At 50.4% G+C, this 12,437-nt stretch overlaps 5 protein-coding genes across 5 annotated transcripts; 4 read left to right on the top strand and 1 right to left on the bottom strand.

Moving 5' to 3' along the window:
• Nucleotides 1-498: 498 nt before the first annotated feature.
• Nucleotides 499-2,159, top strand: N7459_002606 (subtilisin-like protein; the record flags this gene model as incomplete). Its single annotated transcript, XM_056941791.1, has 4 exons — nucleotides 499-999; nucleotides 1,068-1,428; nucleotides 1,477-1,850; nucleotides 1,911-2,159. The coding sequence occupies 4 exons, from the start codon at nucleotides 499-501 to the stop codon at nucleotides 2,157-2,159; spliced, it is 1,485 nt and encodes a 494-aa protein (XP_056801674.1).
• A 1,196-nt stretch (nucleotides 2,160-3,355) lies between these two features.
• On the top strand, nucleotides 3,356-4,759 carry N7459_002605 (uncharacterized protein; the record flags this gene model as incomplete). Its single annotated transcript, XM_056941790.1, has 2 exons — nucleotides 3,356-3,492; nucleotides 3,550-4,759. The coding sequence occupies 2 exons, from the start codon at nucleotides 3,356-3,358 to the stop codon at nucleotides 4,757-4,759; spliced, it is 1,347 nt and encodes a 448-aa protein (XP_056801673.1).
• Nucleotides 4,760-5,060: 301 nt separating this feature from the next.
• N7459_002604 (putative PP-loop ATPase superfamily protein) lies at nucleotides 5,061-6,302 on the top strand (the record flags this gene model as incomplete). The annotated part of the gene is made up of 1 exon (XM_056941789.1): nucleotides 5,061-6,302. The coding sequence occupies one exon, from the start codon at nucleotides 5,061-5,063 to the stop codon at nucleotides 6,300-6,302; it is 1,242 nt and encodes a 413-aa protein (XP_056801672.1).
• A 1,008-nt stretch (nucleotides 6,303-7,310) lies between these two features.
• On the bottom strand, nucleotides 7,311-8,013 carry N7459_002603 (uncharacterized protein; the record flags this gene model as incomplete). Its single annotated transcript, XM_056941788.1, is given in 3 exon segments — nucleotides 7,311-7,512; nucleotides 7,734-7,876; nucleotides 7,894-8,013. Coding segments are annotated over 3 exon segments (465 nt in total), but the record flags the coding sequence as incomplete, so codon positions are not given.
• A 2,635-nt stretch (nucleotides 8,014-10,648) lies between these two features.
• N7459_002602 (uncharacterized protein) lies at nucleotides 10,649-11,931 on the top strand (the record flags this gene model as incomplete). Its single annotated transcript, XM_056941787.1, has 4 exons — nucleotides 10,649-11,042; nucleotides 11,103-11,498; nucleotides 11,569-11,691; nucleotides 11,744-11,931. The coding sequence occupies 4 exons, from the start codon at nucleotides 10,649-10,651 to the stop codon at nucleotides 11,929-11,931; spliced, it is 1,101 nt and encodes a 366-aa protein (XP_056801670.1).
• Nucleotides 11,932-12,437: the final 506 nt, after the last annotated feature.

The following is a 12,437-nucleotide window of genomic DNA, read 5'->3' as shown; positions in this document are numbered from 1 at the left end:
CTTCAAGCGAGCCATGTCGACTGCTCGATTCCAATTGGTCGAGTTTCCACAATTCCGACAGCTGTCAGTGAAAGGGGAAAGCTCTGTTATCTCGAAGGAATGTCGAATGCCCCCTTGACATGACGTTGCGCTGTGCGAGGCTGAAGCCTTACTGGCGCGATTGACGCCCCGGGGGCCGGATCCAACGATGTCAACGATAACACTAATTAACTAGTTATGGAGTTAACTAGTGAACTATGCCATTATTGGCCCAGGATAAGAGCCAGACATTGATAGCGTCGAATGGAGACGAGAGTAATGATGGTCGGGCGTTGTTGGTGTCTTTTCTCCTGCGCCTTCAGTCTTTGCCTCGAGCCGCCGCGAGGCCGACTTCTAGACTTTTTTTTTCCTCGCCCAATGCCTTTTGTTTCAAAACCAGAGAGATAGCCAGATTCGCTCTTGACCCATGCTCACACTTGCCGGGCCAGACCACTCTCACATTCCGAGTTGCTTTCCCCGATGATGCCCTCTTCGCCATACTTGGGCAGTGCGCTAGTCTTTCTACTATGCCTCAATCTTGTCACCGCCACATCAGCCGTGAGCGAGTACTTCCTCGGTGTCAGGCATCGCAGTGACCCAACCGCGTTCGAGTCTTGGGTCCGAAGCAGAAACAACCATATTTCCTATCGCCGAGAAAGTAACGGGGACTACGTCGCGAACCTCACGCAATCCCAGCACGACGAAGTCCGAGCTCTGCCATTCATTCTCTTCGTGCTGCCGCACGAAGTTGTCCACCAGCCAATCTGGGTTGACGATCCAGAGCCAGTCCTCGCGGATGCCGGGCACTTTCTCCAGCCAAGACAGGTTAGCACCGTTGCTACCGATGTCAGACAGTTCAAGTTCATTTCCAACAGGGAGACGGGTGTCTTTAACGACAATTGGCAATACACTCGCGACGATAGTGGCGGACGGGGGGTGACCCTCTACATCTTCGACTCGGGCTTCAACTTGGATCTGGAGGTAAGCGTGGACCTCGCGGCTGGCTGGCTTGGGCATGGCTAACTCCAGACTTTTTTCTGCTTCTCAAGGAAATCCGAGGAAACGGCGACCGCGAGATTCGCACCTATTATGTGCCGAATGGGAATGTCCAAGCGGCATCGTCGGAATGGGAAATCATGGACGCGAGTATTAACGACAACCAGAACCATGGGACGAAGTCGACGGTGGCAGCAGCTGGAAAGACCTACGGCGTCGCCCCAAATGCGGATTTATTTCTGATCAAAGCCTGCGTGGATACCAGACACATCAAGACTGGCCAAGTACGCTGCCGCAACACGATTTGGGGTCTCCGAATGGCTTTTCAGTACATTCAGACGCAAATCAATGAGGACGCCGACAAGAAAAAGCATGCTAAGGAGGTCTTCAAGCCACTTTCACTTATGGCAACAGGTGAGACGCCAATTCTCGGGGTTGAGAGGGGCTGCTGATTGGATGCAGGTCTGAAAAGAGAGTTCAGTGACATTGTCGATTCAGAAGTCGCGAAATTCTTCCAGGAGTTCTTGGACCATCTTGCATCCGAAGGTGGACTGGTGGTGGCAGCGGCTTCTTACGCTGTCCAAGGGACGCTGGGGGATTGGTATCCGGCGGCACTGGGGACATCTAGCAATAATCTCGTTACCGTGGGCGGTGTCTACCTGAGTAATGGGTATCTGGATCTCCGCGGCGCTCCTCAGCAGGCTGGAAGTCTCAGCAGGGGGAAAACAGGCTCTCTGACCGTCTATGGCCCGACCTTTCCGCTCTATCTGATGGACAACCAGGGCAATCTCGATACCAATGCGGATGGCGGAACGAGCGCAGCATCAGCATTCACCGTAAGACATCGATCGGGCAACATATTTGCTGTCTTTCCCAGTCAAGCTAATTCTGTGCAGGCTGGCCTCGCGGCTTATTATCTGGGGATTGACAAGATCCTATGCGGCACCAGCGACGTCTATGATGACCTCAACCTGTACAACAACAAGGACTTACCGGTGGCTAGCAAGCTCAAGTCTCAGCTCGTCAAGTCTGCATTCCAGCGGCGATCAAAGGTACTCTCTTCCCAGACCCAGGTGCCCAATGGCTACAACGTTCCTTCGACGGTGAAAGCGATATACAATTGGGCCCTGGGATCTCCACAGTAGACCGGGGTAGACTTGACGTGCAAAGTGCTTTTTCCGTAACGCTTGAAAAAGCACGGAGAGCAGTGTATGAGCATATAATGACAGCGACCTTGATAGATAGATTTCACGTGTGCCGAGTGAGGCGATCAATTGTACCAATATGCACCTGGGGATTGTCCGGAGTAAACAGTGTAAACAGTGCGGCTATTGACAAAGTGCATGAAACAGCAATGAACTATAGGGGCTTCGAATCAACAAAGAAGCCATGTGGTCAGGTCGTTAGTGTGATAGTCGCCTGCAATTAATTTCCAAGGGAATAGGTACTTGAGCTGGGCGCGATTGAAACCATGGTCTCATCCACCACGATGGAATAGGAGAACTCAGGCTCTAACCGGTCGTGCAGCTGCATGTTTCAACAGAGATGTAGGTGGGTCCAGTGTCTTCACGATCCGAAGGGAGTATATGATCTACTCTGACCGTAAGGACTCAACTTCAGGGAAAGAGAAGCTAGGGCTCTTTTCACTTCTGCACCCCTCGTTCGCCTTCGAGAGAATCTTACAACGCACTGGCCCAGTTTGCAATTGACGATAAGACCGCCAGACTTGCTCTGCAGTCCGGAGTCCAGGCCTAGGAGCTGCATGAAGCGGTGAGTCTTCGACAGCTTGCGATCGAACAAAGGCTCCACGTGGATTTTTGATTTGCTTGGGTTGGAGATAGAAACAATTTGTAACCATCTTAAACATTCATGGATGGTGGAATGCATGAGGGCCAATCTAGATCCCTCCGGGTTGGAAGACCGATCCAGCAAGAACAGCACGGAAACACGACATTATCACGGCCAGTGCTCATGCAGGAGGGTAATCAATTGCCTGTTTGCGGTTTTGGACTGCTGTCGTTGATTGTAGCCGGCGATATGAATGGTTCGCAGTGCTCGAAGGCCTTAGCTCCGGCGGTTACACGGCGTTCATTCCCCTCACCCTGGCTGCAGCTTCTGCATGCAACCCACTTGGGGGCCTCATTCGTCGCTCCCAGCAGGCTTGAAGGAAACAAGTTCGCTCGAGGTCGGAGACTGGTTCTTGCGAACTATATAATCCCGTCGGGGGCCCCACTGCAAGCTCCTATCAAAATGGTTCTCCCTTGATGCACACTGCCCCCTCGCTTCTCATTCCAAGTCGTGGAAATAAAGCTGCTCGTGCTCTCTTCAGCCATACGTCGTCATGATCTGGGACTACTATGATGGCAAGGTTCTGTTCATCACCGGCGGGACGGGATTCATTGGCACGACCCTGCTATACCGGCTCTTGACCCAAGCATCACCGAAGCATGTCTATGTGCTGTGCCGAGGAGGCTTCTCGTCAGTATTGAAAAAGTGATCCCAATGGAGAAATAGCAAGTACTAACTGCCGTTCAGGAAGGCAAAAGTAAAATGGTCCAACATGCTGCCAGCGTCGATCGCAAAGACGTTGACCCAGAGCGAGCGCATCACCATCCTGGACGGCGAGTTGGGCGATACGGCAACAATGGACCTGTCCGACAAGGAATTGCAGATGCTGAAGAGAACCGTCCATATCTTCATCCATGCTGCCGCTTCCATCGAGCTCAAGAACTCTCTCCGCGAACTCTCGTATAGCGTGATCGCCCCAACCCTCTGTCTGACGCAATACGCCTTGAAATTCGTCCATCTGGAACGCTTCGTTTTTCTCTCGACAGCCTATGTCAATTCGCATCTCTGGCAGACAAGCCAGTGCTCCGACGTCGCCGTGAAAGAGCGCGTGTACCCTCTCGGCCGTGAGAACGAAGACCCCTACGAGACCGCGCCCGAGGTTTGGAAAGAGGTGCAGAAGACCGGCACCTCGGCCGAGTACGAAGCCCACGACTTCCCCTGGCCGTACGCCTATGCGAAGCACCTGGCCGAGCGACTGATTCTGCGGAACGCAGCCCAGAAGAATGCCCTGGACAAGATCCTCATTATCCGGCCGTCGGTCGTGGGACCGGCTGACGAGCTGCCCTATCCCGGGTTCAACACGTCTTACGCCACGCCCTCCACGGCTTGCGCGGCGGCGTATGCGCTACATCCGGGTCGAAAGATTCACCTTGCCACCCGATGTGACAACCCAGACCAGGAGGCGACCATTGACGAAGTCCCGGTGGACGTGGTCGCCGACCGACTGCTCGTACATGTGGCTCTAGGCTCGAGTGGATGCATCCATGCAGTCAGCGGCGAGAAGGGACGACTGCGCATCGAGGACTGGTGGAATGCGTTCAAGGCCGAGCGCCGTCTCCCTTGGAAGATCAAGCCCGTGTGGACGTCGGACGATTGGCACTCTTCGAACCTGCACCATATGGCGCGAAGCTTCAAGATCATCGGGACGTCATTTGCCTTTTCGGACGAGAAGACAGACAAAGCCGTTGAGATGCTCAGTCCGGAAGATCGGAAGCACTTGAGGCTTTTCGCGGATCGATCGAAGCCGTATTCCCACTCGCTCATTCACCGGCGACATCACATCCACGACATTGCCCGACAGCTGGCCAAGAAGAACCGATGGCCGGCTTTCTCGGTCGGACTGTTATGTCGGAAGGGCATGCCACCCGTGCATCTGAACGAGAAGTTGGGCCGTTGATGGTCAACATGTTGATATTGTGGACAAAGCGCACCTGGTGTTGGACGATGTCATTTTCGGGGCACATTATTCGTCGGTCTTGGTTGCAAATATCCCTTTCTCTTCCCATGTCTATATGTACTGGTAGCGCGATATATGCGGTGCAGATAAAATGAACACAGCTTGCAATAGACCAAGATGAACGAGTAAGAATGTCACGATGGGAATCTGCCAGTTGGCGCCGCCACGGACTACGGCGGGGAACCCCAAATTCTTTTTCCTCCCCGCCACCAGACTTGAGACTTCGACATCCACCACCACCATGGCGCCAACGACCTGTTTCTCCTGCAAGGCAGCACGCGCCGTAATAATCCGACCGAAGAACCGACACAAGCTGTGTCGCGCCTGCTTCCTGCAGATTTTCGAGACCGAGGTCCACGAGACCGTCACCAGCGCAAAGCTATTCTACCCCGGAGAGCGCGTGGCGATCGGAGCCAGCGGCGGCAAGGACAGCACCGTGCTCGCGGCGGTGCTGAAGACGCTGAATGAGCGATATGGATACGGCCTCAATCTATGCCTGCTATCGATTGACGAGGGCATTCGCGGGTATCGCGACGACAGTCTGGAGACCGTGAAGCGGAACGCGGTGCAGTACGACATGCCGCTGGAGATTGTGGGATACGGCGAATTGTATGGGTGGACGATGGACCAGGTGGTGGAACAGGTGGGCAAGAAGGGCAACTGCACCTACTGCGGTGTGTTTCGACGACAGGCGCTCGACCGTGGCGCGGCACGCTTGGGCATCAACCATGTCGTGACCGGCCACAACGCCGACGACGTCGCCGAAACGGTCATGATGAACCTGCTCCGCGGTGACTTGCCTCGACTGTCGCGTGGAACGAGTATCGTGACTGCCTCCGGTGGGTCGGACATCAAGCGCAGCAAACCGCTCAAGTACGCCTACGAGAAGGAGATCGTGCTCTACGCCCACCACCGCCAGCTTGACTACTTTAGCACAGAGTGCATCTACTCCCCGGAGGCCTTCCGTGGCAGCGCCCGTACTCTGATCAAAGACCTCGAGAAGATCCGTCCCAGCTCGATCCTAGATATTGTCAAGAGCGGCGAGGATATGGCCGTACTCGTGCCGATACCGGGGTCTCAAAATGGCAGGACATCCAAGTCTGCTGCCACAGCAGAAGACGAGACAGCCGGAGGCTGCGGGAGCCAGAACGGCCGATCCAGTGGTGGTGAAATGGCTGCCATGGAGAAGCAATTGGCGGAGAATGAAGATGCTGCGTCGCGTGAGACGGAAATCAAAATCCCGGCTAGCTCTCAGTCGAAATTTGCGTCGCAAAAGGCCAAGATCAAGACTCAGACCATGGGCCACTGCGAACGCTGCGGGTACATGTCGAGTCAGCGTATCTGCAAAGCATGCATGCTCCTGGATGGATTGAACCGGAACCGGCCTAAGACTGCGATCGAGGTGAACATTGGCATGGAGGACGAGGAAGGCAGTTCGACGCTGGCAAGACAGATGGAACGCGCTCAGTTGACCAACAGCTGAACTCGAGGTCCAGGGTGTTTCTTCAACGGTACCCGCTGCTTCGACTTCCGCTTTGACGAATTTATGCTGCCTCGTATCTGGGAACCCTGGCCCTTCAGAATGACTATTCTACTCCCAGACGGTAGGGAATGTGGACCTGAAATCGCCCACCGGTACTGGTTCACAAGAACATCTCCGGCTCTGATCATCAATGTGCCTCCCAGACCCATACCTCGTGGTCCACGAGACGGCGCTCCTCTACACAACAGATGACAGGGGTAATAAACCAGTCTCTATTCAGAATGATTATCAGTCTTCGAAAGACAAGAATGGAAGCTCATTGCATGCGCTATCCTTTGCTCTCGCGTCCAACGGGTATCTTTAATATTATCTCAAGATGCATGTCATAGCTGGAATCCTTGTTACACACCCAATTTATAAATGGTCACCCTATTCCGCCATTTCCGCTGAAGACTTCGCCCAACCTTTTTGAAGTACGCGAATACTTCTAGTTCCTTATACATAAATGGCGAATATGATGCTAGCAGTGCTTCTCCACTGCTCTAAGCCGGAATAGCCGAGACGGTTCCCGTGCTAGTGCCACAGGCCAGAGTGGGTGTGCCCGTCACCTTGATCACAGTATCCATTACACGTCTTTGATGATATAGCATTATTGAATAAGAACATCTAGCATCTCTACGGCTTCTTGAGTCAATGAAGGTTTACACTTGTTTTAAGCCTCGAGTAAATTTCACCTATAAGCGGCTTTTTCGAAATGCCGATGTTCTCGAAATAGATCTTATCCTTCGCTAAAATTTGATCTCTGCCGCGTAAGTGAGAAACAGCGAGTCACTTGAAGGTCGAAAAAGAAGAGGATACCAGTTAATTCGCGGGAACTGCTATATATATTACTGGTTGTGGGGCGTCTAAAGAGCTCGGAGACTCGAGGAATACGGCAACAAGAGAGCAAGAAAGTTGCCCGGCAGCAGCTCGAATAAGGTAGATCTTACACCGTAGGGACAACCCATCTCAGCGCCGAATTCGCTTCTGATAGGCCCAGAAAATGGCAGAACCAGCAATAGAGATCCCCAGTCCCAGCGCAACCAACGGGCTTGCAAAAAGACTGGACTTGATTCCAAATCCTGATTTCGTAGGTTCGACCAAGTCGTTATCTCCGTTTAACTGATGGTTGAAGTCGCTCCGAAGCATTTCTGCGTTTGGATATTCTAACCTCCAGCATTTAGTGATGAGATCCTTGTGTCTGATACCACCAAGGCTTAGGAATATCTGCGCAGTATACCATCTTTGTATCTCTTCATAATCTAAATCAGGGATTGAGTCTTTCCTGTGGAGATTTCGTAAATCAAGCATCCTAAAGCAAAGAGGTCTGTTTGAAAGGTGCATGGTGACCATAGTAAAATTCAGTATCAGTCTTCTTCCTCGACCAATGACTTAAGGTCGCCAATTCCTGATCCAGCGAAGTCGCAAAGTTTGATAAATAGGTCCTTAGCCATAAGAAAGTTCCAGGGGCTGATATCACTATAGATAACACTATATAAATAGATGAAAGAGACAGTATCAATAGCATTTTTAATCTATTGCTCTCGCACACTGAAAGTTGTTTTGTTATATTATAGGTAGTCTCGGAGGTCCCCCAATCAATAGTATAGAAAGCGAAGACCTTCTTTAGTGCAAAAGAGGCAGTTAAGGATATTAGGCTGCTTAGGGAGAGCCTGATAGACTAGTCTTTCGCGACCTATGCATGACTCCGAGACCGACTCTTTATGACGAACATTTTTGATTGTTTGTTGACTGTATTCCGTGATATCGTATTTGAGGGGTATTTTGAGAACCTGGTCGTTGCCATCCTGGAAGATTGTTAGGACTTAGGCGTGGTTCACCTAAGCCTAACGATGCGCGCTACTTATATCGGTCCCGGGCATGCTAGAACATAGAGTTCTAGCATATTTGGTCTTTTGGCCTGTTGGCTAAGTGCGCCCGGGCACTGAGTCGTAACAAAGATGGCACCTGCAGAACTGAGTGCGATATAACGAAGAACGCCTTCTGGCTGGACCAGAGTTGGGTAGTTATTCATGGTTATGAATAGCCAAATTGTTCCAAAAATATGGTCACATGTGGAAGAACGAAGATCAGCAGAAAGATGGGATAAAGCGCTGGGGAGAGAGGGAAATAATAAAAGAGACAGAGCAAGGAACTATAGGTGAGGCTAGGGGCCTCGTATTAACAGTTTATCCGTTCCTATTCTAAATAGGCTGTCCCTTAAATGGGTCAGTTCAGTATGAATGATCGCTAGATGAGGCCTTGAATCCATCACACTCGCTATAGAACTGATCAATGTTCCAATCCTCACCTATCTTGAGATAAGTTGACGATTGCTGCGACTCGCAAGACTGATTACAATGCAGACCTGACTATTTCTGAGAGAACTCGGTAGTCATCAGGGGAAGAGAAAGAAGACAAATCTGAATATTTAGAACAGGGATTTAAAAAAAACGCCAAAAATGAGAAAAGAAGAAAAAGAAAGGAAAAACCACGTAGGCACGCAGTGCTCCAGAAAATGATAGATCGTACTTTAGGGGGTCGTCTTCTCTCTTCATCTCTTAAAAGAAGTACTAGGGCTTTTCCACCCACTGTGTGCTCTTACGCTGTCATCAAATGCAGCTCACCAGGATACACTCGCCAAGATGGGGGCAATCCTGGAGGAGCCCCGCCCCAGAAAAGGGCCAACATTAAATTCGGACAGGGCAAGGCTGGGGCTAAGACGGCGACTCTCAACTTGGCGGGGGCCAGGTCGGATGCCGCCCTGGAGAGTTTTTAATTGTATACATGTGTAGTGATGACTATTTAACTCACTAGTTACAGGACAGGCCCATACCACGGTGATATCATAACTCTCTCAAGGGCAGGAACTCAACTTCAACTATGGGGCGTTGCCAGGGTTAGAGTTGGTGTAAAAGTTGGGCCAAATTGAAGTTCCACCCAGTCATGACCGTTTTTCTCCCTTCAATTGAGGTCTAATTTGTCGGCGTCGCACGAGCTTTCTAGTCACTAGGTGCCCATCATCCTATTCTATTGTATCTGACCAGTCGTACCGAGGCCTTCGTTGCCATACTTGACCTCCTCTTCCCTTCTGTGCTCATGGCCACTCGGACAGATCGTATATGGGGCGCAGCCAAGGGGCCAACCAGTCTCCTAGGGGCTAATTTCTCCCGATGGCCCACTTCAGACCTTATAGTAAGTCCCTTATTATTAATGCTAACCAAGCCAGTGTTCTGATGAGACTGAAATAACATTTCAGAGCCGTTTGGGGGCTACGCCAGAGATCTCCCTGCAGTGGATGACCATCAGTTTGCCGGATGTATGATCTCTACAGTGCATTTATCTATATCTGTAGGAATTCTCTATATCATATCATCGTCCTTGAATACTAGAGATTGTACATTTTGTGTTCGGTGAACAGGTATTCATTACAAAACAACCTTGAAATGCTCGAGGTCCTATCACTCATTAGTGATAAGCTGTGTGAGGAATGATAGGTGTTCAGGGGAGGTATGCCTGCAGAATAAGGAGTTGGTAACATGCAGCGCGGCTCGGCAGTTTGAACAGCTCTAAAATAGGAAAAGACCTGATGCGAGAAACAGTTAAGAGCCCGAGGTGAGCGGGTAGTCATCCACTCTGTGACATGGTTGTATATGTGCAGATCAAGCCACTCTGTTTTATTCCCTCCATTCCTGACTGATGGTCATCGGGCTCCCAAAGACGTAGATACCTCCTGCATACAAGTCTGTTATATTGTGTTGCTATTCAAAGCCAAACCGCAAATATTGCGAACGATTGGGGGTTTTGTCTATCGTTGTATTCAAGAGTAGACACCACAGGAGTGCGATATCCAAGCATAAAGCGAAGTAATCCAGTAATCCCAAAGGTACTCATTCCAGAAATTTTTGTAGGAACTGTTAGGAGCTTGTTGACTTTTTACTTGGCTCTTCGCTTGCACAAGGATTCGTCCCAGAGGTCCTCACACGACGGGCATAGAAATTCCAGAAGAATCTAGTGCGTTTTAGCGTGAGCCAAAGGTTCTATCAATTACTATATAGGTAATGATAACTTACAACCTTAATCCAAGAGGATTTTCTACCCAGAAAGCAGAGTTTTCTCGCTCTTCATTCACCTTGTGGACTTTCCTGGGCGCATCGGAGGGACCTTGTGAGTATTGCGGCATTATGTGAACACTCATGAAAGGGTCCCCCGCTTGAGGGCTATGAAGTCGGCGCTGTAATACTTTAAAATGAGCTTTTCCGCCGGTAGTTCATAGGTTTCTTCATATTGAACCGGTCTCTATCGCTATGAAGCCCTCGGTGTGGTCATGTGTGGTTTTCCCACTCATCCTCGTCTCTTGCGCCTGGGCAGCTCCGAAGGGAGGTCTCCAGAAAGGACGATCGAGCCCAGGAGATGATGATGGTGGGATTGAAATGCAGGACATGAGCCCTAAGACGCTCACCATGGATCGATCATGCGGTTCTTCAGACGCGTCTAGAATCACCAAGGCCTTCAACCAGGCCCTCGACATTGCACAGAGTGGAATATCAACTGTCGACTGGATCTTGATCGAGTATGCCGACAGTTCCAACGCCGACGAGAAGAGGAGATTATCTCTGCCGCTCAAGAACATGGCGGGCGATGGCACGGCGCTACGCATGAATGTGGATGCAAAACGGAATAAAATGCGGGATCTGCGAGGTGAGTCAGTCCATTTGGCCAGTCTTATATTTTTTCTACTGACTTTATAATTTTTGTTAGATATCTTTAAACGCGTCAGGCGCAAAACCTCATCGCCGCTCGTCGCTCAGTGTGGCGACGACTTTTTGGTAGAAGATGGTCCCGACGAGACTGGCCCTTCCTGTCTGGATGAAAACAAATTCTACTACTGGGATACTATCAGGAAGACTTGGGTGTCTATGGACCAGGAGAAATGTGCCAACACCCCCGTATTCGTCTACCCAGGCAACAAGACATATCCAGACCAGCTTGTCTTTTGTCCGTTGGGCCTACAGCTCCTGAAGGAAAAGGCGTATGTGAAAGAACTCAATGAAAAGTCGGTGTCTGATCTGAATCGAACTTTCATCGATGTTTTGGCTGTGTCGCCCCCGGCTTGGATCTTCCAGGCTTTGCTACAAACGCGGCAGGTGGGCTCGTGTAAGTTCATTTACTCCCGGGGTCTCCTACGTCCCTTCTGTGTTTTGACATGCTAATCATCTTATTGAAGATGATAACTTGGACCTAGGCAACGGGTTGAGAGGCTATGGCTGGGAAGGTGTGCGGACTTTGGCTCTGAGGGAGCCATGGAAGTGGATGCAAAATGCCGGTACCATTAGCTACATTGCTTTGGGTAGGTTCATTATCCGCTACAGTTTTTCCATGCGTGCTAACTGAGCCCTCAGCATGGTACATGAACAAGTGGAATTGGGGTTCCGGAGAGGCAACGGAGCTCAGTGAAAAGAACCCAAGCATTCTGCCCACAGACTATGCAGAGCGCCAGTTCGGCAAAGGCAAGGGGAGAGCGGTAGAGGAGATTGATATCACTAGCGTGAGAGTGCTGGACCCAGATTCCGATCCTATTTACTCGTAAGCTGCAATTGTCTTCTCTGCAGCTTTCGCCAATTTCGATGCGTCGAGCGGTCTTCATGACCTCCGTTGATGTATTGTCAAACTGAAACAGTTTATCAAAAGGCGATACAGGCGAAGGAATCATTGGGTCTCGCCTCGATCAACCTGACTTCATTAGAGAAGCTAAGCTTAATCCAGAGCTAGCCAATCTGGATGAGAACAGAAAATGAAAAGTTTAGGTCGTTTTGCTATATGAGTCGCCTCCATCTTGTGTTTTGATCAACAAAGTCGTATACTAGATCACCCATTACTTTTGAACAGAATAGAAGCAACAACTGGAAGAGGGAAAATAAACCATAGACAGGACAAGATTGAAAGCGAAATAGAACAAAACATAATTCCAAAAAGTTCACGGTGAAATTGTAACAACATAAGTAGGAATCGTTTAGCTAAATATCATCCCTGGGAATCATGGTAAAAAGGTATAGATCGTAGAAATATGGATCTGCGCAGCACTCGGCAGAAACA

This window comes from Penicillium hispanicum (assembly GCF_028827665.1).
Source record: "Penicillium hispanicum strain IBT 35686 chromosome Unknown utg000003l_segment0_segment0, whole genome shotgun sequence".
In the NCBI taxonomy this organism is placed as follows: domain Eukaryota; kingdom Fungi; phylum Ascomycota; class Eurotiomycetes; order Eurotiales; family Aspergillaceae; genus Penicillium; species Penicillium hispanicum.
Note: the sequence above shows the minus strand (reverse complement) of the source record. Positions and strands in the feature narration are given on the sequence as shown.